The sequence below is a fragment of the Cherax quadricarinatus genome, unplaced genomic scaffold, assembly GCF_038502225.1.
Source record: "Cherax quadricarinatus isolate ZL_2023a unplaced genomic scaffold, ASM3850222v1 Contig146, whole genome shotgun sequence".
Lineage (NCBI taxonomy): Eukaryota > Metazoa > Arthropoda > Malacostraca > Decapoda > Parastacidae > Cherax > Cherax quadricarinatus.
Genome location: NW_027195172.1, coordinates 264998 through 292959, shown reverse-complemented (window position 1 = coordinate 292959; position 27962 = coordinate 264998). Strand labels below are relative to the sequence as shown.

At 44.7% G+C, this 27962-nt stretch overlaps 1 protein-coding gene across 1 annotated transcript in view; it reads left to right on the top strand.

Moving 5' to 3' along the window:
• The first annotated feature begins 4393 nt into the window (after positions 1–4393).
• The window catches only part of LOC138851230 (cell adhesion molecule Dscam2-like), a 48794-nt gene continuing 25225 nt past the window's right edge, over positions 4394–27962 (top strand). The window contains exons 1-2 of the mRNA XM_070080098.1: positions 4394–5033; positions 13651–13773. Of these exons, the coding sequence (XP_069936199.1) occupies positions 4799–5033; positions 13651–13773 (358 nt within the window). The 5' untranslated portion in view covers positions 4394–4798. The remainder of the gene's footprint in view (positions 5034–13650; positions 13774–27962) is intronic.

Here is a 27962-nt window from a genome sequence, read left to right as displayed (position 1 = left end):
GGGAACATAACACCATAGTGTAAGTAACATTGTGTTGTGTGGTAACATAACACCATAGTGTAAGTAACATTGTGTTGTGTGGTAACATAACACCATAGTGTAAGTAACATTGTGTTGTGTGGTAATAACACCATAGTAACACATAACACCATAGTGTAAGTAACATTGTGTTGTGTGGTAACATAACACCATAGTGTAAGTAACATTGTGTTGTGTGGTAACATAACACCATAGTGTAAGTAACATTGTGTTGTGTGGTAACATAACACCATAGTGTAAGTAACATTGTGTTGTGTGGTAACATAACACCATAGTGTAAGTAACATTGTGTTGTGTGGTAACATAACACCATAGTGTAAGTAACATTGTGTTGTGTGGTAACATAACACCATAGTGTAAGTAACATTGTGTTGTGTGGTAACATAACACCATAGTGTAAGTAACATTGTGTTGTGTGGTAACATAACACCATAGTGTAAGTACCATCATATTTTGACTTGATACTCTAAGTTCACCATATTAACCCAAAATTAATAATCATAGAGTAGTAGTAGGATTAGTCGTATTGGCAGAATTAGAAGTAATAATAATAATAATAATAATAATAATAATAATAATAATAATAATAATAATAATAATGACTTCAAAATTCCTAAAAGCTGTATGACCCTGAATGAATGAGAACTACGATATGAAGAAAATATAAAGTGAAAAAAATGGCGCAGTGTAGAGGAGATGAAGTGCGAGGCGCAGTGTAGAGGAGATGAAGTGTGAGGCGCAGTGTAGAGGAGATGAAGTGTGAGGCGCAGTGTAGAGGAGATGAAGTGTGAGGAGAATTGTTGAGATGAAGTGCGAGGCGCAGTGTAGAGGAGATGAAGTGTGAGGCGCAGTGTAGAGGAGATGAAGTGTGAGGCGCAGTGTGGAGGAGATGAAGTGTGAGGCGCAGTGTAGAGATGAAGTGTGAGGCGCAGTGTGGAGGAGATGAAGTGTGAGGTGCAGTGTGGAGAAGTGAGTGTAGAGGAGATGCAGTGTAGAGGAGATGAAGTGTGAGGTGCAGTGTGGAGAAGATGAAGTGTGAGGTGCAGTGTAGAGGAGATGAGATGAAGTGTGTGAGGTGAGGCGCAGTGTGGAGGAGATGAAGTGTGAGGTGCAGTGTGGAGGAGATGAAGTGTGAGGCGCAGTGTGGAGGAGATGAAGTGTGAGGTGCAGTGTGGAGGAGATGAAGTGTGAGGTGCAGTGTGGAGGAGATGAAGTGTGAGGTGCAGTGTGGAGGAGATGAAGTGTGAGGTGCAGTGTGGAGGAGATGAAGTGTGACATGCAGTGTGGAGATGAAGTGTGAGGTGCAGTGTGGAGAAGATGAAGTGTGAGGTGCAGTGTAGAGGAGATGAAGTGTGAGGCGCAGTGTGGAGGAAATGAAGTGTGAGGCCCAGTGAGATGAAGTGTGACATGCAGTGTGGAGATGAAGTGTGAGGTGCAGTGTGGAGGAGATGAAGTGTGAGGTGCAGTGTAGAGGAGATGAAGTGTGAGGCGCAGTGTAGAGGAGATGAAGTGTGAGGTGCAGTGTAGAGGAGATGAAGTGTGAGGTGCAGTGTGGAGGAGATGAAGTGTGAGGCGCAGTGTAGAGGAGATGAAGTGTGAGGTGCAGTGTGGAGGAGATGAAGTGTGAGGTGCAGTGTGGAGGAGATGAAGTGTGAGGCGCAGTGTGGAGGAGATGAAGTGTGAGGTGCAGTGTAGAGGAAATGAAGTGTGAGGTGCAGTGTGGAGGAGATGAAGTGTGAGGTGCAGTGTAGATGAGATGAAGTGTAAGGCGCAGTGTAGAGGGGATGAGTGTGAGGCGCAGTGTAGATGAGATGAAGTGTGAGGCGAAGTGTGAAGGAAATGAAGTGTGAGGCCCAGTGAGATGAAGTGTGACATGCAGTGTGGAGATGAAGTGTGAGGTGCAGTGTAGAGGAGATGAAGTGTGAGGTGCAGTGTGGAGGAGATGAAGTGTGAGGTGCAGTGTAGAGGAAATGAAGTGTGAGGCGCAGTGTGGAGGAGATGCAGTGTTAGGCGCAGTGAGGAGGAGATGAAGTGTGAGGCGAAGTGTGAAGGAAATGAAGTGTGAGGCCCAGTGAGGAGATGAAGTGTGAGGCGCAGTGTGGAGGAAATGAAGTGTGAGGTGCAGTGTGGAGGAGATGAAGTGTGAGGTGCAGTGTGAGGTGCAGTCTGGAGATGAAGTGTGATGTGCAGTGTGGAGGAGATGAAGTGTGAGGCGCAGTGTGGAGGAGATGAAGTGTGAGGCGCAGTGTGGAGGAGATGAAGTGTGAGGCCCAGTGAGGAGGAGATGAAGTGTGAGGCGCAGTGTGGAGGAGATGAAGTGTGAGGCGCAGTGTGGAGGAGATGAAGTGTGAGGTGCAGTGTGGAGGAGATGAAGTGTGAGGCCCAGTGAGGAGGAGATGAAGTGTGAGGCGCAGTGTGGAGGAGATGAAGTGTGAGGCGCAGTGTGGAGGAGATGAAGTGTGAGGCGCAGTGTGGAGGAGATGAAGTGTGAGGTGCAGTGTGAGGTGCAGTCTGGAGATGAAGTGTGATGTGCAGTGTGGAGGAGATGAAGTGTGAGGCGCAGTGTGAGGTACAGTGTGGGGTGAAGTGTGATGTGCAGTGTGAGGTACAGTGTAGGGTGAAGTGTGATGTGCAGTGTGAGGTACAGTGTGGGGTGAAGTGTGATGTGCAGTGTGAGGTACAGTGTAGGGTGAAGTGTGATGTGCAGTGTGAGGTGCAATGTGAGGTACAGTGTGGGGCGAAGCGTGTGATGCAGTGTTAGGCGCAGTGTGGGGTGAAGTGTGAGGTGCAGTGTTAGGCGCAGTGTGGGGTGAAGTGTGAGGTGCAGTGTGGGGTGAAGTGTGATGCGCAGTGTTAGGAAGATGGAGTGTGAGGAAGATGTGCAATTTAGGTGTAATGTTTGGTAGGTGCAGTGTTATTTAGTTGCACTGTTAGGTAGGTTCATTGGTAGGTAGGTGCAGTGTTAGGTAGGTGCAGTGTTAGGTAGATGCAGTGTTAGGTAGATGCAGTGATAGGTAGGTGCAGTGTTAGGTAGGTGCAGTCTTATGTAGGTGCAGTGTAAGGTAGGTGCAGTGTTAGGTGCAATGTTAGGTAGGTGCACTGTTAGGTAGGTGCACTGTTAGGTAGGTGCACTGTTAAGTAGGTGCTATGTTAGTAGGTACAGTATTAGGTAGATGTAGTGTTAGGTAGGTGCAGTGTTAGGTAGGTGCATTGTTAGGTAGGTGCAATATTATATAGATTCAGTGTTAGGTAGGTGCAGTGTTAGGTAGGTGTAGCGTTAGGTACAGTATTTGGCAGGTGCGGTGTTTGGCAGGTGCAATGTTAGGTATGTGCATTGTTAGGTAGGTGCAATGTTAGGTATGTGCATTGTTAGGTAGGTGCAATATTATATAGATTCAGTGTTAGGTATGTGCAGTTTTAGGTAGATGCAGTGTTAGGTACGTGTAGTGTTAGGTAGGTACAGTATTTGGCAGGTGCAATGTTATGCAGGTGCAGTGTTAAGTAAGTGCTGTGTTAGGTAGGTGCAGTGCTAGGTAGGCGTATTGTTAGGTAGGTGCAATATTAGGTAGATTCAGTGTTAGGTAGGTGCAGTGCTAGGCAGATGCAGTGTTAGGTAGGTGTAGTGTTAGGTACAGTATTTGGCAAGTGCGGTGTTTGGCAGGTGCGGTGTTTGGCAGGTGCAATGTTAGGTATGTGCATTGTTAGATAGGTGCAGTATTATATAGATTCAGTGTTAGGTGCAGTGTTAGGTAGGCGTACTGTTAGGTAGGTACAGCATTTGGCAGGTGCAGTGTTTGGCAGGTGCAGTGTTAGGTAGGTGTAGTGTTAGGTAGGCGCAGTGTTAGGTAGGTGTAGTGTTAGTTAGGTGCAGTGTTAGGTAGGTGTAGTGTTAGGCAGGTGCAGTGTTAGGCAGGTGCAATGTTAGGCAGGTGCAGTGTTAGGTAGGTGCAATGTTAGGCAGGTGCAATGTTAGGCAGGTGCAGTGTTAGGCAGGTGCAATGTTAGGCAGGTGCAGTGTTAGGCAGGTGCAGTGTTAGGTAGGTGCAGTGTTAGGCAGGTGCAGTGTTAGGCAGGTGCAGTGTTAGGCAGGTGTAGTGTTAGGTAGGTGCAGTGTTAGGCAGGTGCAGTGTTAGGCAGGTGCTATGTGAGGTAGTCAGGAAAATTTTCCTGGTTCTTAAATATTTACCTATTTTTGTTATTTGTGAAAAGAAGCTCTAAATCTGCACGGGTCATACAGCGTCTTGAGATTGGGAGTCACTGAGGTTTGATCCAAGGAAGGTAACTTAAGCTCTAGTTCTCTTGATTAAGAACCTCTGAGCAGCAACTGGTCCAGAGTAAGCAACAAGTATTCATTATTTACGTTATTACTGCTGTGTTCCAGAGCCGCCGCGGGTGGCACCCTTCACCATGCCAGAATCACTGTGGGCGGGGTCACGCGTGGCAGTACAGTGCCTACTGGTGCAGGGTGACCCTCCTGTGACCCTCACTTGGCTCCACAACGGCTCCCCCGCAACCACCACCCCCGGGATCTCCGTCATGCCCCTGGGACAGTTCGTGGTGGCACTCTTCATTGAGAGGCTGCGAGCGCATCACTCTGGGAATTACACGTGCCAGGCTAGCACTCCTGCGGCCACAGCCTCGCACTCCAGCACTCTGAGTGTCCACGGTAACTACCTATCAGGGCCTCTGGCTAATTCATCCTTCTCTTGCAGTGCCGCCCTCCATCAAGCCATTTGACTTCGGCTCACTGGTGTCTGGGATGCGGACAACAGTGACGTGTGACGTGCAGATGGGAGACCCGCCCCTGACACTACTGTGGCTACGTGATGAGCACGTCCTCGCTCCCACCGCTGACCTCCAGCTAAGCCAACATGATTCTTTCTCCACCAGCCTTGTGTTAGCGCACGTGCGTCCCCACCACGCCGGAAACTACACATGTGTGGCGCGCAACGAGGCGCGTGAAGTGCGCTACACCGCTGAGCTCCTCGTGCGCGGTAATGTACAAGCAGCCTGATTGACGCACTTATGATGCACCGCTGCACTAATGCACCGCACCGCACTGCATCGCACCGCACTACTATTCCCAGCACTGCATACTAACACCCAACTTCTCTATTTTCAGGATACCAGAACCATTGTTTTAAGCACTGAATTATCACTCCCTCACTCACAGGCATCCTCACTCTTCACAGGCAACCTTACTCCTCACCCATCAAAGGCACCACTCACCCCTCACTGCCACCCCTCTCACTAGACCCTCACAGTACAAAGCTAGCATGATGAATTCATGACAGGTGTGTAGACAATGACACAAGTATACAGATGTGAAGATTGTAACACTGACAGGTGTGTAGAGAAAGGCATAATTATGTAGGTTTGTAGGCTGTAACACGAACAGATACGATAAATTAGACACTTGTGCGACACATGGGTATGTCTGTTGTGTAATTGTCGCTAACCACTGGTTGGAGAAAAGTTTCCACAATAAAGTTACCCAAGTGTGCCACAATTGTCTAATTTACCAACTTGTCGGTTCTCTGAACCATTTAACTACACTGACAGGTATGTAGACAGAGACACAAGTATGCATAAAAAAATACACAAATAGCCCGCACATAGAAAGGAATCTTTTTGTTATGTAGTTATGCATAAAAACAAAAGTTCAGATATTATAAGTCTTTCAAAGGATTATAATCAACATATATAAATACTCCCGGAAGCTGAGGTGGAAGTAGGTGTGGGTCAGGTACATAACGAGTGCAAGTCATTTTAATAGGACAGGCCTAAATGTCACCTGACGAAGAAATCATTGTAGCGTGAAACATCTGTGGAGCATGAGATGTCGGTCAGTTCCCAGGGATCTTAATAAGGCTTAAGTGAGTATGTTGTTATGTTGCCAGGTTACAGGCCAGTAGCAGTCCGTGTAAGATGATTTTATTCTGTAGAAATGGCTTGGCTGAAAATGCCCACACTTTCTAGGCATGTCCTTCTCTCTCTGTCCTCACTAACGCTTAGTTTAGTGCCCTTCCATACCATAACACATGTATGTTTGTCTCGGGGAAAGATAGTAGCATTGTTCACGATGTGGATCCTGTTAACGTATTAGTGCTCCTGTATAGTGGTGTTGACCTCGCGTAATTTTTCTCCTGCTCATTAGTTATCGTATCATGCAATAGGAATGACGACCCTGGTGCTATTATCTTTGTTAAATTCGCTTTTGGCTGTGTTTCATATGTTTCAGTGTGGGAGCTGGACCATTAGTACCACTTTTTCCTGAGTGCCTTTGTGACTACGTCAGGTGTATTTTATTGCGGGAAAGATGAGACTTTTGTAGGAAAAAATGAGGTAGATTCTTTCGGTATTAAGAACATTTTTCTACTACAGGTTAATATAAAGTCTGAGCGAAAATGCCATGTGAAGATTTAATGAATAATATTGCATTCTTCTTCAAGAAATTCAAAGCTGTAAATTCTGTGAGCTCTCAAGAAGAACCCAATTAGAGCTTCATCTTTAAAATACAAAGTTCCGGAAACTCTCAAACAAAGATGACTTTTGTATTGGTTTTCTGATCTTGACAAGGAAACGAAATAGAGATCTAATTGAATTCTTCCTGAGATCCCATAGAATTTGTAGCCCTGAACATCTCAAAGAAGAATGTGTTATCACTGAATAAAACATTTCTACGTTACAATTACGTTTACATTTTATCCAGATATACAGACAGTGGACATAGAAAAATACTCCCGACACAATAAAATGCTCTCCACACAAATTCAAAAGCATACGAGACAAAATCAAAACAGAATTCGCCTAACGTTCAATCTTACTGCAGGAGTCTGTCATTTAATGTGCAGGAAGCAACGAACGTAAGAAAGGCGTCATATACCCTCAGTAACAGGATACAAGGTCACCAATAAGGTTGCAGGACATACTTCATCAACAGTGCTTTAGTTATCCATCAAAACAAACCTTCACATCTTGTCGCGCTGAAAAACACCAAACTCATCAAAGAAGAAAACGGGACTATAAGTAAATGCCTGAAAAATCGGTTATTTACGTATATAATGTGGCAGATGTTGCAAATGTATGAAATAAGTGGTAAGATACTGAAAGCAGTTAAGAGTTTTGACGAGGATAGAGAATATGTAGGAGAGCGGAAGACTATTTCCTAGTAAACGTAGCCCTTAGACAGGGATACGTGATGTCACCATGGTTGTTCAATATATTTATAGATGGGGCTGTAAGAGAAGTGAATGCTCGGATGTTGGCAAGAGGTGTGGGATTAAGAGATAAAGAATCTAACACGAAGTAGTTGTCACAGTTGCTTTTTGTTGATGACACTGTGCTTTTGAGGAGATTCTGAGAAGAAATTACAGAGGTCAGTGAACGAAGGAAATGAATAGTGAACGTAGGAAAGAACAAGGTGATGAGGATAACAAAAAATTTAGGTAATGAAAAATTTGATATCAGATTGAAGGGAGGGAGTATAGAGGAAGTGAATGAGTTCAGGTATTCGGGAGTGGACTAGTCAACAGATGGGTCTATGAAAGAAAAGGTAAATCAGAATTGACGAGGAGAAAAAGGTGAAAGGAGCACTGTGGAGTCTGTAGAGACAACACTATCCACTGAAGCAAAGAGCATGAGAGTATAGTGGTACCAACGCTCTTATATAGGTGTGAAGTATGGGTAGTGAATGTTGCAACAAGGAGAAGGCTAGAGGCAGTAGCAATGTCGAGTCTGAGGGCTATGTGCAGTGTGAATATAATGCAGAGAATCTGTAGCTTGAACATTAGAAGGAGGTGTGGGGTTTCTTAGAGTGTTATCCAGAGGGCTGAGGAAGGGTTGTTCATTTAGAGAGGTTGGAACAAAAAATAATAACTTGGAGGGCATATAAAAGTGGAAGGAAGGTGGGCAGGAATCGTCCTTAGAAAGGTTGGAGGGACGGGGTAAAGGCGATTTTGTGTGCAAAGGGCTTGTACTTCCAGCAAACGTGCGTGAGCGTGTTAGGAGAGAGTGGTGATTTTTTATGACTTGACGTGCTGTTGGAGTGTGAGCAGAGTAACATTTATGAAGGGATTCAGGGAAACCAGTTAGCCGGACTTGAGTCCTGGAGGTGGAAGTACAGTGCCTGAAATCTGAAGGAGGGATGTTGATATGTTGCAGTTTTTTAACTAGTGTAGGCACGCCTCTGGCAAAACAGTGATGGAACCAATGATGATGAAAGTGTTTCTTCTTTTTCGGGTCACCCTGCCTTGGTGGGAGACGACCGATGTGTTAAGAAAAAAAATATACATATGATAATACAGAACAAAATACACAGATGCCCTCAGCATAGGAAAATCTTTAATATGCTTCATATTGCGCGAAGAGCTACCAACCTATAACTAAGTAACATTCCAATACCTATCACAGCAGAATGAACCTCATCAACGACTCAGCAATATAGACTTCACTTATACTCCACATATTTTCCACTATCATCGTGAACTGTACCTCCACATAGCTGTGACTCACTTATGTTTACCCTTCCTCACCTAGCAGTATTATTGGCTGTTCAATGTAAATCTCTATAAAAAAACTAATTTTTGTCCTTGAAAAATTTGTCCTGCATTTATTCGTTTTTATGCAGTTACCTCTTCTCACCCCACCTGCCAGGCAGCCAAACACAGTTGTTTCCTGTCATACCTGCCAGGCAGCCAAACACAGGTGTTTCCTGTCATACCTGCCAGGCAGCCAAACACAGGTGTTTCCTGTCACACCTGATAGGCAGCCAAACACAGGTGTTTCCTGTCACACCTGCCAGGCAGGCCAAACACAGGTGTTTCCTGTCACACCTGCCAGGCAGGCCAAACACAAGTGTTTCCTGTCACACCTGCCAGGCAGGCCAAACACAGGTGTTTCCTGTCAAACATGCCAGGCAGCCAAACACAGGTGTTTCCTGTCACACCTGCCAGGCAGCCAAACACAGGTGTTTCCTGTCACACCTGCCAGGCAGCCAAACACAGGTGTTTCCTGTCACACCTGATAGGCAGCCAAACACAGGTGTTTCCTGTCACACCTGCCAGGCAGGCCAAACACAGGTGTTTCCTGTCACACCTGCCAGGCAGGCCAAACACAAGTGTTTCCTGTCACACCTGCCAGGCAGGCCAAACACAGGTGTTTCCTGTCAAACATGCCAGGCAGCCAAACACAGGTGTTTCCTGTCATACCTGCCAGGCAGCCAAACACAGGTGTTTCCTGTCACGCCTGCCAGGCAGGCCAAACGAAGGTGTTTCCTGTCACACCTGCCAGGCAGCCAAACACAGGTGTTTCCTGTCACACCTGCCAGGCAGCCAAACAAAGGTGTTTCCTGTCACACCTGCCAGGCAGGCCAAACACAGGTTTTTCCTGTCACACCTGCCAGGCAGCCAAACACAGGTGTTTCCTGTCACACCTGCCAGGCAGGCCAAACATAGGTGTTTGCTGTCAAACATGCCAGGCAGCCAAACACAGGTGTTTCCTGTCACACCTAATAGGCAGCCAAACGCAGGTGTTTCCTGTCACGCCTGCCAGGCAGACCAAACGCAGGTGTTTCCTGTCACACCTGCCAGGCAGCCAAACACATGTGTTTCCTGTCACACATGCCAGGCAGCCAAACACAGGTGTTTCCTGTCACACCTGCCAGGCAGGCTAAACACAGGTGTTTCCTGTCACACCTGCCAGGCAGGCGAAAAAGAGATGTTTCCTGTCACACTTGCCAGGCAGGCCAAACGCAGGTGTTTCCTGCCACGCCTGCCAGGCAGGCCAAACACAGGTGTTTCCTGTCACACCTGCCAGGCAGGCCAAACGCAGGTGTTTCCTGTCACACCTGCCAGGCAGGCCAAACACAGGTGTTTCCTGTTACGCCTGCCACGCCTGCCAAGCAGGCCAAACACGGGTTATTACATCCTTCCGACGAGGTACACTCATCCACGCTTACATCCTTCAGACAAGGTACACACATCCACGCTTACATCCTTCAGACAAGGTACACACATCCACGCTTACATCCTTCAGACAAGGTACACACATCCACGCTTACATCCTTCAGACAAGGTACACACATCCACGCTTACATCCTTCAGACAAGGTACACACATCCACGCTTACATCCTCAAGACGAGGTACACACATCCACGCTTACATCCTTCAGACGAGGTACACACATCCACACTTACATCCTTCAGACAAGGTACACACATCCACGCTTACATCCTTCAGACAAGGTACACACATCCACGCTTACATCCTCAAGACGAGGCACACACATCCACGCTTACATCCTTCAGACAAGGTACACACATCCACGCTTACATCCTTCAGACAAGGTACACACATCCACGCTTACATCCTCCAGACAAGGTACACACATCCACGCTTACATCCTCCAGACTAGGTACACACATCCACGCTTACATCCTCCAGGCGACACACACACATCCACGCTTACATCCTCCAGACGACACACACACATCCACGCTTACATCCTCCAGACTAGGTACACACATCCACGCTTACATCCTCCAGACGACATACACACGTCCAAGCATATACAATTCCCAAGGAACACTCATCCACACTTACATCAGCCCAACGTACACTCATCCTCACTTAGTAATCTCAACAAGGTACACACACATTCACACTTAAGTTCCCAATTTATACACACATACACTTACAAACCATCAAGAAACACGCGTCCCCACACACAAACCCCCGAAGGTATATACATCTACAGTTACAAACCATCAAGAAACACGCGTCCCCACACACAAACCCCCGAAGGTATATACATCTACAGTTACAAACCATCAAGAAACACGCGTCCCCACACACAAACCCCCGAAGGTATATACATCTACAGTTACAAACCATCAAGAAATACGCGTCCCCACACACAAACCCCCGAAGGTATATACATCTACAGTTACAAACCATCAACTTGCAACTTTTCATGATTATAAGACTCGCATTATCAATTGGAAATCTTTCAAGGTACATTTACTGGCAAACCACACAAGGTACACTTATCCGCATTTACAAACCATCAAATACCTTACTTCAGCTCCTGGACTTGGTTCAGGAGATGGAGTAAGGTATTTAGAAGGGTATGAGACGATGCTCTTGATCCGAGGAGTTGGAGAGAAGTTGTTCATTGTCTTGTGTTAGTAACAAGTTGAGATCCTATCCACATTTACAAACCATCCAAGGTACAAACATCCATACCTGGAGTATACCTGGAGTATACCTGCAGAAGGTTTCGGGGATCAACGTCCCCGCGGCCCGGTCCACGACCAAGACTCGTATCCATACTTAAAAACCTAAAATTTAAAAACCACTTAATATCTTACAGTCTCCCAGTCTTAGATTGAATAATTTTTGAAAAAAAAACATTTGATTGTTTTCTCTAAAAACGACTCTTTAGTAAGTGGAACCACCTGGAACACAACTTGTTAATAAGTGGAAACACCTGAAACACAACTTGTTAATAAGTGGAAACACCTGAAACACAACTTGTTAATAAGTGGAAACACCTGGAACAAAACTTGTTAATAAGTGGAAACACCTGAAACACAACTTGTTAGTAAGTGGAAACACCTGGAACACAACTTGTTAGTAAGTGGAAACACCTGGAACACAACTTGTTATTAAGTTTACCTGGAGTTTACTTGGAGAGAGTTCCGGGGGTCAACGCCCCCGCGGCCCGGTCTGAGACCAGGCCTCCTAAGTGGAAACACCTGGAACACAACTTGTTAGTAAGTGGAAGCACCTGGAACACAACTTGTTAGTAAGTTGAAACATCTGGAACACAACTTGTTAGTAAGTGGAAACACCTGGAACACAACTTGTTAGTAAGTGGAAACACCTGGAACACAGCTTGTTAGTAAGTTGAAACATCTGGAACACAACTTGTTAGTAAGTGGAAACACCTGGAACACAACTTGTTAGTAAGTTGAAACATCTGGAACACAACTTGTTAGTAAGTTGGAACACAACTTGTTAGTTAGTGGAAACACCTGTAACACAACTTGTTAGTAAGTGGAAACACCTGGAACACAACTTGTTAGTAAGTTGAAACATCTGGAACACAACTTGTTAGTAAGTTGGAACACAACTTGTTATTTAGTTGAAACACCTGTAACACAACTTGTTAGTAAGTGGAAACACCTGGAACACAACTTGTTAGTAAGTTGAAACATCTGGAACACAACTTGTTAGTAAGTTGAAACACCTGGAGCACAACTTGTTAGTAAGTGGAAACACCTGGAACACAACTTGTTAGTAAGTGGAAACACCTGGAACACAACTTGTTAGTAAGTGGAAACACCTGGAACACAACTTGTTAGTAAGTGGAAGCACCTGGAACACAACTTGTTAGTAAGTGGAAACACCTGGAGCACAAATTGTTAGTAAGTGGAAGCTCCTGTAAGACAACTTGTTAGTAAGTGGAAGCACCTGGAACACAACTTGTTAGTAAGTGGAAACACCTGGAACACAACTTGTTAGTAAGTGGAAGCACCTGGAACACAACTTGTTAGTAAGTGGAAGCACCTGGAACACAACTTGTTAGTAAGTGGAAGCACCTGGAACACAACTTGTTAGTAAGTGGAAGCACCTGGAACACAACTTGTTAGTAAGTGGAAGCACCTAGAACACAACTTGTTAGTAAGTGGAAGCACATGGAACACAACTTGTTATTAAGAGGAAAGACCTAGAACACAACTTGTTAGTAAGTGGAAACACCTGGAACACAACTTGTTAGTAAGTGGAAGCACCTGGAACACAACTTGTTAGTAAGTGGAAACACCTGGAACACAACTTGTTATTTAGTTGAAACACCTGGAACACAACTTGTTAGTAAGTGGAAACACCTGGAACACAACTTGTTAGTAAGTGGAAACACCTGGAACACAACTTGTTAGTAAGTGGGAACACCTGGAACACAACTCATTAGCAAGTGAAAGCATCAGTAACACAACTTATTAGCAAGTGGAAACACCAGTAACACAACTCAGTTACAGCCTTGGGAACTCATTTAACCTGCATGTTCTGTATTGTAGTTATTATTCTGCATTAACTCTTTGATATTTCCAAACTTGTTTTTATATCACTACTAAAACTGTGTTAACTAAGTAACCAAAAGCGAAGTAAACCTTTTCTCTCTCACAAAATTGAACAATTATATATATAATATATATATATGTATATATATATAGAGATATATATATATATATAGATATATATATATATATATATATATATATATATATATGTATGTATAATTCTATGCATTTGCTTTGAACTACGTGCCAAGTCTTCTTTCTCATCATTTAGTGATGTTTTGAGTTGATTAAACTAATCTATCTCTATCGACTTACCATTCTCTTTCGTTCTATCCTTCCTCTGAGCCTGAGCTGGTTATTGAAAATTGTCTGGTTAATATATTATAATCTCTCTCGTTATAATCTTTTTTTTCGATACCTTCCACCTTGAAGGCCCATCTCTCTCTCTCTCTCTCTCTCTCTCTCTCTCTCTCTCTGCGTGTAAAGTTGCGAGTGCTGCTTGACTAACCCTGCCACTTCTTGACCTCAGTGCCACCTCGATGGGTGCTGGAGCCTCTGGACGTCAGCGTCACTAGAGGGGAGGACGCCTACCTCACCTGCCTTGCTACAGGCTTCCCCGAGCCCACAGTCACCTGGAGAAGAACCAGACCAGGTGAGTGTGGGATGATATACAGGTGTTCCAGACTCATTGTTCAATTTACACGAGTTTATAAATGGATGGAAACAGTTGGGACTAACCACAGCTTGATCTTTACATGCCCCCATTATGCCACCCACAACTGTAGATTATTACCCACGAACCTATTTACTGCTAGGTGAACGAGTGTACTAAAACTTGCCCAACACCTTCTCTTGCACAAGGGTCAAAATTAGGTGAGCCGCAGCCACCACTGAGCCACAAGCCACCTGATAAGATAAGATTTCGTTCGGATTTTTAACCCCGGAGGGTTAGCCACCCAGGATAACCCAAGAAAGTCAGTGCGTCATCGAGGACTGTCGAACTTATTTCCATTGGGGTCCTTAATCTTGTCCCTCAGGATGCGACCCACACCAGTCGACTAACACCCAGGTACCTATTTGCTGCTAGGTGAACAGGACAATAGGTGTAAGGAAACGTGTAGGAATTTCCCCCCGCCGGGAATCGAACCCGGGCCCTCCGTGTGTGAAGCGGGACAACCTGCCCAGTACGACTGTGTGTTGTCACAACCTGGCCAGTACGACTGTTTGTTGTCACAACCTGGCCAGTACGACTGTGTGTTGTCACAACCTGGCCAGTACGACTAGCCAGTGTGTTGCCACAACCTGGCCAGTACGACTGTGTGTTGTCACAACCTTCCCAGTACGACTGTGTGTTGTCTCAACCTGGCCAGTACGACTGTGTGTTGTCACAACCTGGCCAGTACGACTGTGTGTTGCCACAACCTGGCCAGTACGACTGTGTGTTGCCACAACCTGGCCAGTACGACTGTGTATTGCCACAACCTGGCCAGTACGACTGTGTTGTCACAACCTGGCCAGTACGACTGTGTGTTGCCACAACCTGGCCAGTACGACTGTGTGTTGCCACAACCTGGCCAGTACGACTGTGTGTTGCCACAACCTGGCCAGTACGACTGTGTGTTGCCACAACCTGGCCAGTACGACTGTGTGTTGCCACAACCTGGCCAGTACGACTGTGTGTTGCCACAACCTGGCCAGTACGACTGTGTGTTGCCACAACCTGGCCAGTACGACTGTGTGTTGCCACAACCTGGCCAGTACGACTGTGTGTTGCCACAACCTGGCCAGTACGACTGTGTGTTGCCACAACCTGGCCAGTACGACTGTGTGTTGTCACAACCTGGCCAGTACGACTGTGTGTTGCCACAACCTGGCCAGTACGACTGTGTGTTGCCACAACCTGGCCAGTACGACTGTGTGTTGTCACAACCTGGCCAGTACGACTGTGTGTTGCCACAACCTGGCCAGTACGACTGTGTGTTGTCACAACCTGGCCAGTACGACTGTGTGTTGTCACAACCTGGCCAGTACGACTGTGTGTTGTCACAACCTGGCCAGTACGACTGTGTGTTGCCACAACCTGGCCAGTACGACTGTGTGTTGCCACAACCTGGCCAGTACGACTGTGTGTTGTCACAACCTGGCCAGTACGACTGTGTGTTGTCACAACCTGGCCAGTACGACTGTGTGTTGTCACAACCTGGCCAGTACGACTGTGTGTTGTCACAACCTGGCCAGTACGACTGTGTGTTGTCACAACCTGGCCAGTACGACTGTGTGTTGTCACAACCTGGCCAGTACGACTGTGTGTTGTCACAACCTGGCCAGTACGACTGTGTGTTGTCACAACCTGGCCAGTACGACTGTGTGTTGTCACAACCTGGCCAGTACGACTGTGTGTTGTCACAACCTGGCCAGTACGACTGTGTGTTGTCACAACCTGGCCAGTACGACTGTGTGTTGTCACAACCTGGCCAGTACGACTGTGTGTTGTCACAACCTGGCCAGTACGACTGTGTGTTGCCACAACCTGGCCAGTACGACTGTGTGTTGTCACAACCTGGCCAGTACGACTGTGTGTTGCACAACCTGGCCAGTACGACTGTGTGTTGTCACAACCTGGCCAGTACGACTGTGTGTAGTCACAACCTGGCCAGTACGACTGTGTGTTGTCACAACCTGGCCAGTACGACTGTGTGTTGTCACAACCTGGCCAGTACGACTGTGTGTTGTCACAACCTGGCCAGTACGACTGTGTGTTGTCACAACCTGGCCAGTACGACTGTGTGTTGTCACAACCTGGCCAGTACGACTGTGTGTTGTCACAACCTGGCCAGTACGACTGTGTGTTGTCACAACCTGGCCAGTACGACTGTGTGTTGTCACAACCTGGCCAGTACGACTGTGTGTTGTCACAACCTGGCCAGTACGACTGTGTGTTGTCACAACCTGGCCAGTACGACTGTGTGTTGTCACAACCTGGCCAGTACGACTGTGTGTTGTCACAACCTGGCCAGTACGACTGTGTGTTGTCACAACCTGGCCAGTACGACTGTGTGTTGTCACAACCTGGCCAGTACGACTGTGTGTTGTCACAACCTGGCCAGTACGACTGTGTGTTGTCACAACCTGGCCAGTACGACTGTGTGTTGTCACAACCTGGCCAGTACGACTGTGTGTTGTCACAACCTGGCCAGTACGACTGTGTGTTGTCACAACCTGGCCAGTACGACTGTGTGTTGTCACAACCTGTTCTAAATTGGTGAAGGATAATGCAAGTCAAAAGCTTTTCTGTTGTGTTTATTTCGCTGCCTTTACACACAGGATAACAGGCCTTTGGGACTCCTGGGTTGTAATAGGTAACAAAAGAAAAGTACAGTAACTTCCAATAACAGCATACTAACACATACACAAGTGAAAGTTTGTGTATGCAATAATTTCGCAAAAATCATTCTGAACCTAACGGAAAAAAATGTATTTCATTGTGTTTGTTTATTATTAAATTATTGTAAACTTATCTAAAACATTTTTAGTTAAATTAGGCTAAATCAAATTAAATTAAATTAAAGGTTAGGTAAGTTTTCTAAGGTTCTTTTAGAACAAAGTTATTAGTTTTTACATTAACATAAATGAAAAAAATATATCTTTAAACGCACAGAGAAAATATAAGAAAGGACTCAATTTTACATGAGGTCTTGTTAACAGACCAGTTTCACCCATTCGGATATTGGGATATTGGCAGTTTGGAAGAGTATCTAATATTACTTCATATATGCTTCTAAACTGTTGTGTCTGAGCGCCTCTGCAAAGACAGTGATTATGTGTGAGTGAGGTGAAAGTGTTGAATGATGATGAAAGTATTTCCTTTTTGGGGATTTTTTTCATATTATGATAACGTGGGTGGCACCAGCGAGATGCCACTGACGTGTTATTCCCGAGTAGGAATAACCCCACCATGGTTACTGTCAGGGAGGCTGGAGTGGGAATAACACCACCATGGCTACTGTCAGGGAGGCTGGAGTGGGAATAACACCACCATGGTTACTGTCAGGGAGGCTGGAGTGGGAATAACACCACCGATGCTACTGTCAGGGAGGCTGGAGTGGGAATAACACCACCATGGTTACTGTCAGGGAGGCTGGAGTGGGAATAACACCACCATGGTTACTGTCAGGGAGGCTGGAGTGGGAATAACACCACCATGGTTACTGTCAGGGAGGCTGGAGTGGGAATAACACCACCATGGTTACTGTCAGGGAGGCTGGAGTGGGAATAACACCACCATGGTTACTGTCAGGGAGGCTGGAGTGGGAATAACACCACCATGTGTCATGGAGGCTGGAGTGGGAATAACCCCACCATGGTTACTGTGAGGGAGGCTGGAGTGGGAATAACACCACCATGGTTACTGTCAGGGAGGCTGGAGTGGGAATAACACCATCATAACTACTGTCAGGGAGGCTGGAGTGGGAATAACACCACCTTGGCTACTGTCAAAGAGGCTGGAGTGGGAATAACATCACCATGTCAGGGAGGGGAATAACACCACCATGGTGGTCAGGGAGGCTGGGTGGGAATAACACCACCGAGCCTGGAGTGGGAATAACACCACCGATGCTACTGTCAGGGAGGCTGGAGTGGGAATAACACCACCGATGCTACTGTCAGGGAGGCTGGAGTGGGAATAACACCACCGATGCTACTGTCAGGGAGGCTGGAGTGGGAATAACACCACCGATGCTACTGTCAGGGAGGCTGGAGTGGGAATAACACCACCGATGCTACTGTCAGGGAGGCTGGAGTGGGAATAACACCACCGATGCTACTGTCAGGGAGGCTGGAGTGGGAATAACACCACCGTGGAGTGGGAATAACACCACCATGCTACTGTCAGGGAGGCTGGAGTGGGAATAACACCACCGATGCTACTGTCAGGGAGGCTGGAGTGGGAATAACACCACCGATGCTACTGTCAGGGAGGCTGGAGTGGGAATAACACCACCGATGCTACTGTCAGGGAGGCTGGAGTGGGAATAACACCACCGATGCTACTGTCAGGGAGGCTGGAGTGGGAATAACACCACCGATGCTACTGTCAGGGAGGCTGGAGTGGGAATAACACCACCGATGCTACTGTCAGGGAGGCTGGAGTGGGAATAACACCACCGATGCTACTGTCAGGGAGGCTGGAGTGGGAATAACACCACCGATGCTACTGTCAGGGAGGCTGGAGTGGGAATAACACCACCGATGCTACTGTCAGGGAGGCTGGAGTGGGAATAACACCACCGATGCTACTGTCAGGGAGGCTGGAGTGGGAATAACACCACCGATGCTACTGTCAGGGAGGCTGGAGTGGGAATAACACCACCGATGCTACTGTCAGGGAGGCTGGAGTGGGAATAACACCACCGATGCTACTGTCAGGGAGGCTGGAGTGGGAATAACACCACCGATGCTACTGTCAGGGAGGCTGGAGTGGGAATAACACCACCGATGCTACTGTCAGGGAGGCTGGAGTGGGAATAACACCACCGATGCTACTGTCAGGGAGGCTGGAGTGGGAATAACACCACCGATGCTACTGTCAGGGAGGCTGGAGTGGGAATAACACCACCGATGCTACTGTCAGGGAGGCTGGAGTGGGAATAACACCACCGATGCTACTGTCAGGGAGGCTGGAGTGGGAATAACACCACCGATGCTACTGTCAGGGAGGCTGGAGTGGGAATAACACCACCGATGCTACTGTCAGGGAGGCTGGAGTGGGAATAACACCACCGATGCTACTGTCAGGGAGGCTGGAGTGGGAATAACACCACCGATGCTACTGTCAGGGAGGCTGGAGTGGGAATAACACCACCGATGCTACTGTCAGGGAGGCTGGAGTGGGAATAACATCACCGATGCTACTGTCAGGGAGGCTGGAGTGGGAATACCACCGATGCTTTTGAATCCAAAGGCATGAATAATAACAACCGATGCTACTGTCAGGGAGGCTGGAGTGGGAATAACACTACCGATGCTACTGTCAGGGAGGCTTTGAATAATAATACCGACTAATAATAATAATTTGAATCCAAATCATGAATAATAATGCTATAATAATTTTGAATCCATAATAATAACAATAATAATAATAATAACAATAATAATTAATAATAATAACATAATAATAACATAATAATGAATTATAATATATTTGCGACCACTGTCAGCCTCAGAGTTATCTCTGAGTTACCAGACCTTGCCACGTGGAGGCCAGTGGTTCGTCTTTAAGGTCCCCCCCCCCTCGCCTTCCCCAGGTTCATGTGTCCAGGAATTCATCCGTGGGCCCCCGGATGTCTCCCCTTCCTCATTTCCCTAAGGTCAGCCTCGCCTCTCTTTCTCTCTCTGCCTTCCAGCCTCAGCCTTCCCCAGGTTCATGTATCCAGGAATCCATCTGTCTGCCTCCGGATGTTTTCCCTTCCTCACTTCCCTAAGGTCAGCCTCACCAACCTGTTTTCTTGCTGTCCCCAGGTTCATGTATCCAGGAATCCTTCCGTCTACCGCCGGATATCTTCCCTTCCCTACTTACCCAAGGTCAGCCTCAACTGCATGTATTCTTGCCTTGCCAAGGTTCATGTATCCAGGGATCCATCCGTTCGCTCCCAGATGTCTCCCCTTCCCCACTTACCCAAGGTCAGCCTCAACTGCATGTATTCTTGCCATCCCCAGGTTCATGTATCCAGGAATCCATCCGTTCGCTCCCGGATGTCTCCCCTTCCCCACTTACCCAAGGTCAGCCTCAACGACAACCTTCCCCAAGTTCATGTATCCAGGAATCCATCCGTTCGCTCCCTGGTCAGCCTCTTCCCTTCCCCATTTCCCTAAGGTCGGCGGTGCCTTCCCCGGATCAGTGTCTCCAGGAATCCACTTATGTCACCTCAGGTGAACTCCCTTCCCCACTTCCCCAAGGTCAGCGGTATTCTTGCCGTCCGCAGGATCATGTATCCAGGAATCCTTCCGTCTACCGCCGGATATCTTCCCTTCCCCACTTACCCAAGGTCAGCCTCAACTGCATGTATTCTTGCCTTGCTCAGGTTCATGTATCCAGGAATCCATCCGCTCGCTCCGGATGTCTCCCCTTCCCCACTTACCCAAGGTCAGCCTCAACAACAACCTTCCTCAAGTTCATGTATCCAGGAATCCATCCGCTCGCTCCGGATGTCTTCCCTTCCCCATTTCCCTAAGGTCGGCGGTGCCTTCCCCGGATCAGTGTCTCCAGGAGTCCACTTATGTCACCTGAGTGGACTCCCTTTCCCACTTCCCCAAGGTCAGCGGTATTCTTGCCATTCCCAGGATCATGTATCCAGGAATCCTTCCGTCTACCGCCGGATATCTTCCCTTCCCCACTTACCCAAGGTCAGCCTCAACTGCATGTATTCTTGCCTTGCTCAGGTTCATGTATCCAGGAATCCATCCGCTCGCTCCGGATGTCTCCCCTTCCCCACTTACCCAAGGTCAGCCTCAACAACAACCTTCCTCAAGTTCATGTATCCAGGAATCCATCCGCTCGCTCCGGATGTCTTCCCTTCCCCATTTCCCTAAGGTCGGCGGTGCCTTCCCCGGATCAGTGTCTCCAGGAGTCCACTTATGTCACCTGAGTGGACTCCCTTCCCCACTTCCCCAAGGTCAGCGGTATTCTTGCCGTCCGCAGGATCATGTATCCAGGAATCCTTCCGTCTACCGCCGGATATCTTCCCTTCCCCACTTACCCAAGGTCAGCCTCAACTGCATGTATTCTTGCCTTGCTCAGGTTCATGTATCCAGGAATCCATCCGCTCGCTCCGGATGTCTCCCCTTCCCCACTTACCCAAGGTCAGCCTCAACAACAACCTTCCTCAAGTTCATGTATCCAGGAATCCATCCGCTCGCTCCGGATGTCTTCCCTTCCCCATTTCCCTAAGGTCGGCGGTGCCTTCCCCGGATCAGTGTCTCCAGGAGTCCACTTGTGTCACCTGAGTGGACTCCCTTCCCCACTTCCCCAGAGTCAGCGGTGCCTTCCCCGGATCAGTGTCTCCAGGAGTCCACTAGTGTCACCTCAGGTGGACTCCCTTCCCCACTTCCCCAGAGTCAGCGGTTGCCACCTTCAGTGACCTCGCTGCATGGAAACTTGGTCTTGTCTAGCTGGTCTACGGTAGAGACTGTCCAGGTGGGTGGAATTACTGGAGGTGACACACACAGAAAACTGCGTCCAGTAATTACACCCACCAAGACAGCCTGGACCGTAGGTCAGCTAGACGCCACCAAGCTGCCTCACAGTTCCGCCACCTCCGAGAGGCTAATTAACATAAATTTTGGAAATCCTTTTATGTTACACTATGAAAATATACTGAGAACAAGTTGTTTTTTTACTTATTTAGCTGTTTAAAAGTATTTGTGAGTGTTTTATTATTGCAGATGAATACCCAAATGTTGGTTAATTTGTCCACCACCATCATAACTATGTTAAATATTACACTGCTTTCATTTTTGTTTATTTATCCGTCTTTTACATTTGGCACTGAAAGCCTAACAAGCGCAGAAATTGTTTGCATACACATATATAAGTATTTTCACAAATATTTATACGTTTAAACACATTCACCTTACTCATACATCATTATACATACACTTGCATGCATAAAAAATCACACACAATCCCATGTACTACAAATACGCACACAACAATGTACACAGTTATCTCCTATCACTATAATATGTCTGAGATCACACATACATACACACAAACATATCACTCCAAAGCCCATCCCACGAACACTTATGTACACATACATGTGTACACATTCTCATAGACATACATGTACTCGTCCACATGATTAAACAATGTAGCAGAGACAATATATGGGAAATTTAGATATGAGTATTTGCTTCAATATTCAGAATATATAAGACAAAAAAATGTTGGTTTACAGTAATTTGAGAACATTGTTTGTGTAACTTGTGAATATTTAAAGATGTGACACGACTGAGGCACTAGTGGAGGACTGTGTGTCATGTGCACATGTTATTATGTACACATTAAATACACGTGTTGTGTATGTGTGCCATATGCACATGTGTGTTGATGATTGTCATGTGTACATGTTGTGTGTTGATGATTATCATATGTATATGTTGTGTGTTGATGATTGTCATGTGTACATGTTGTGTTGATGATTGTCATGTGTACATGTTGTGTGTTGATGATTGTCATGTGTACATGTTGTGTGTTGATGATTGTCATGTGTACATGTTGTAAGTTGATGATTATCATGGGTACATGATGTATGTTGATCGACATGTGTACGTGTTATGTACACATTAATACACGTGCTATTGTGTGTGTGTGCCATATGTACATGTGTGTTGATGATTGTCATGTGTACATGTTGTGTGTTGATTGTCATGTGTACATGTTATGTACACATTAAATACACGTATTGTGTATGTGTGCCATGTGTACATGTTGTGAGTTGATGATTGTCATGTGTACGTGTCATTATGTATACATTAATACACGTGTTATTGTGTATGTGTACCATGTGTACATGTTGTGTGTTGATTGTCATGTGTACATGTTGTATATTGATGATTGTCATGTATACATGTTGTGTGTTGATGATTGTCATGTGTACATGTTGTGTGTTTGATAGTCTTGTGTACATGTTATTATGTATGAATGCTTATAACATGTATGAATATCGCGTGTACATGTTATTGTGTATGTATGAGTGAAAGTGAGAATCTCTAAATCTCCTCCATGAAAATTGCAACGAATTTAAAAAAACTTCCGTTTTTCGTGTTTCATAAATGAATTTGAAGGTCGCAAATGTTTGTATATATACATACATGCACGTACATGTAAAATGTGTGTACAGAGTTTTAACACAGTATGTTAATAAAGTTCTGCTCTACATGATGGCTTGCCTTGTATACATACATATAATATATATATATATATAAATGTATATATATATATATATATATATATATATATATATATATATATATATATATATATATATATATATATATATATATATATATATATATATATATATAAGGTATGGGGTAGGTTTAAAAATGTAGTGTTAGAGTGTTCAGCAGAAGTTTGTGGTTACAGGAAAGTGGGTGCAGGAGGGAAGAGGAGTGATTGGTGGAATGATGATGTAAAGAGAGTAGTAAGGGAGAAAAAGTTAGCATATGAGAAGTTTTTACAAAGTAGAAGTGATGCAAGGAGGGAAGAGTATATGGAGAAAAAGAGAGAAGTTAAGAGAGTGGTGAAGCAATGTAAAAAGAGAGCAAATGAGAGAGTGGGTGAGATGTTATCAACAAATTTTGTTGAAAATAAGAAAAAGTTTTGGAGTGAGATTAACAAGTTAAGAAAGCCTAGAGAACAAATGGATTTGTCAGTTAAAAATAGGAGAGGAGAGTTATTAAATGGAGAGTTAGAGGTATTGGGAAGATGGAAGGAATATTTTGAGGAATTGTTAAATGTTGATGAAGATAGGGAAGCTGTGATTTCGTGTATAGGGCAAGGAGGAATAACATCTTGTAGGAGTGAGGAAGAGCCAGTTGTGAGTGTGGGGGAAGTTCGTGAGGCAGTAGGTAAAATGAAAGGGGGTAAGGCAGCCGGGATTGATGGGATAAAGATAGAAATGTTAAAAGCAGGTGGGGATATAGTTTTGGAGTGGTTGGTGCAATTATTTAATAAATGTATGGAAGAGGGTAAGGTACCTAGGGATTGGCAGAGAGCATGCATAGTTCCTTTGTATAAAGGCAAAGGGGATAAAAGAGAGTGCAAAAATTATAGGGGGATAAGTCTGTTGAGTGTACCTGGTAAAGTGTATGGTAGAGTTATAATTGAAAGAATTAAGAGTAAGACGGAGAATAGGATAGCAGATGAACAAGGAGGCTTTAGGAAAGGTAGGGGGTGTGTGGACCAGGTGTTTACAGTGAAACATATAAGTGAACAGTATTTAGATAAGGCTAAAGAGGTCTTTGTGGCATTTATGGATTTGGAAAAGGCGTATGACAGGGTGGATAGGGGGGCAATGTGGCAATATATATATATATATATATATATATATATATATATATATATATATATATATATATATATATATATATATATATATATATATATATATATATATATATATATATATATATATATATATATATATATATATATATATATATATATATATATATATATATATATATATATATATATATATATATATATATATATATATATATATATATATATATATATATATATATATATATATATATATATATATGTATGTATGTATGTATATATAATTGTGGCATGTTTGTGTCAGAAGCCAGACATAGGTATGGTAAGATTGTGGACAGTGGAGTCAGAGTGCACTTGCTGTGGATTCCATCTCACATTGGTCTTCAGATGCATGATAGAACTGATAAATTGGCTAAGCTGTATGCTTTCATAGAGGGAGTAGATTACAATCTTGAGTTGTCATGTAGTAGTTTGAGAACAATAATACGAAAAGAACTTCAAATGAATTTTATTGACTTAAGACTCAGGGAGATTGACACCAGTCAGTCCATCTATCATCATTCTATCATGCAGGAGGAGCCACATGTCTATGGTGCATCCAACAAAATAAGCAGATTCTTGGATGTCACTACCGCCCGGCTCCGGCTGGGTTACAAGTATCTATGGCAGGTTAAATCACCACCACCAAATGTAGACCAAACGAAATGTAAACTTTGCCAGATGGACTATTGTCACACCCTGCGTCATTATGTACTGGAGTGTGATGAATTTAGAGACAACTCACTCAGAAATGTTCAAGAAATGGCATAGTATTTTATCCACAGTGGTATATTACAGACCATTCTGGAGAAATACCCTGACTTTGCTAGCTGTAAATAAAGCATTACCACGTGTGTGTGTGTGTGTGTGTGTGTGTGTGTGTGTGTGTGTGTGTGTGTGTGTGTGTGTGTGTGTGTGTGTGTGTGTGTGTGTGTGTGTGTGTGTGTGTGTGTGTGTGTGTGTGTGTGTGTGTGTGTGTGTGTGTGTGTGTGTGTGTGTGTGTGTGTGTGTGTGTGTGTGTGTGTGTGTGTGTGTGTGTGTGTGTGTGTGTGTGTGTGTGTGTGTGTGTGTGTGTGTGTGTGTGTATGTGTGTGTGTGTGTGAGAGAGAGAGTGTGTGTGTGTGTGTGTGACACAACAATCGATATTTGCACCAATAACTCATTACAGTTGTGACCGGGTGTGGAAGTATGAATTGCTCATTACTCTATAATTTGTTCATGATTGTAGCCATGTATAAACGTAAGTAACCATTCTTACAGGATTCATTACCTTTGTAACTTATGAGTTCATTACTTTTGTACCTAGTTCTGCTATCAAAACTTTGGGGGCCCAGTCCCTGGACCCATTACGTACCTCTGTAATCTGTAAATACCTTTGTAACTTGTCATGATTGTGACCCGACCTACCTGGAGTTCATTACCTTTGTAATTGTGAGGTCATTACCTCTGTAATTTTCTCAGCTATCAAAACTTTGGAGTCCAGTCCCTGGACCAATTATGTACCTCTGTAATCTTTTGACTACCGCCCACAGGATGGGTATGGGGTGCACAATAAACATATTAAACTAACTTAAACTAACACTGGCTTTTAAACACTTTGACCACTGTTATTTAGACTCTCTGAACACTTACTTAAACACTCTGAACACTGTTATTTAAACAATCTGAACAATGTTTTTAAACACTTTTGAGCACTCTTTATTAAACACTGTTAAAGTTCCACAACTCTATGGCGGAAACCTGAGGTACTTAATTATTGGTTAATCTAGGGAATAGTGACTTTCCTGGTGTTCACGAGGCACATGATTATAGTTGTGGAAAATGTTTTCAAATGCAACAGAAACCTGTTTTACTACATTAAATGGAAAAATCAACTAATCACACGTTCCATAATGAAACTTTTGTGTCGTTCCATAACGAAACTTTTGTGTCGTTCCATAATGGTACTTTTGTGTCTGAAACTGCCCAGCAGACTTTCAGTGGTGGAATTCATCGAGGGAACAACTTCCACCAACACGTTTCATCCGAGAACTTTTATGGGGTGAAACTCACACCCAAATGCTCCAGGGTGTGAGTTTTGCTTCATAAACGTGAGATTATTTAGTCGGTGATGGTTCTCATAAAAATAGTCCATAATTAATAAACAGATTTACGGAAGAATATTTGTCAAAAAATATACAATTTTATACTTACAAATGTAAATATATTTAGAAATATGCAAGCATGTAAATATATAAGCAGAGACAGGTACACAATTAGAACAGATTCTTGGTAGAAAGAATACAGATACTGTTAGTCTGAGGATAAAAGCAGTTCGTCGCACTGCTGCTGCTTGTTCCTCTTCACATTATTTAATCTCGTTATTTGCGCTTAACTGAGATTTAATTAGGAACAGTCTAGGTTAAACGTTACATAACGAATATATAATTCCAGGTATTGTTTGCGATCGTTTAGAAACTGACATGTAAACACGCTAGAAAACAGTATGACTATCATGAAGAATGTTAATTTAAGGAGAAACGCTGATAAAGTCTACGGATAGCACCCGCCGCATTTCACTACTCCATTCCCATCGTGTGCATGGGAGTCAAAAGAGGTACATAAAGGGTCCAGGGACTGGGCCCCAAAGTTCTGACAGCTGAACAAGGTACAAAGGTAATGAATTCACAAGTTACAAAAGTAATGAATCATGTAAGTAAATTTACTTATGTTTATACGTGGTTACAGTCATGAACAAATTATAAATTAATGAGCAATTCACACATCCACACCCGGTCACATCTGTAATGAGTTTTCAGTGCAAATATTAATTGTTGGGACACACACACACACACACACACACACACACACACACACACACACACACACACACACACACACACACACACACACACACACACAAATAGGTGAGTTCACACACACATACACGAGCGCACGCACTCATGCATGTATGAGTACACAAATACACACGCAAACAAGCACACAAGCGCACACACACAAACACACACACACACACACACACACACACACACACACACACACACACACACACACACACACACACACACACACACACACACACACACACACACACACACACACACACGTGGTAATGCTTTATTTACAGAGTGCATATCAGAGTATTTTTCCAGAATGGTCTGTAATGTACCACTGTGAATAAAATATTTTGACATATCTTGAACATTTCTGAGCGAGTTGTCTCTGAATTCATTAATTTAATCACACTCCAGTACATAATGACGCAGGGTGAGATATTTCGTTTGGTCTACATCTGGTGGTGGTGATTTAACCTGCCAAAGATACTTGTAACCCAGCCGGAACCGGGCGGTAGTTACATCCAAGAGTCTGCTTATTTTGTTGGATGCACCATAGACATGTGGCTCCTCCTGCATGATAGAATGATGATAGATGGACTGAATTGTGTCAATCTCCCAGAGTCTTAAGTCAGTAAAATTCAGTTGAAGTTCTTTTCGTATTATTGTTCTCAAACTGCTAACTGGCGAGCCAAGATTTTAATCTACCCACTCTTTGAAAGCATACAGCTTAGCCAGTTCATCAGTTCTGTCATACATCTGAAGACCAATGTGAGATGGAATCCACAGCATGTGCACTCTGACTCCACTGTTCACAATCCTACCATACCTGTGTCTGGCTTCTGACACAAGCATGCCACAATTTATACTTAATGAGTTGAGAGCATTTATGGATGACAG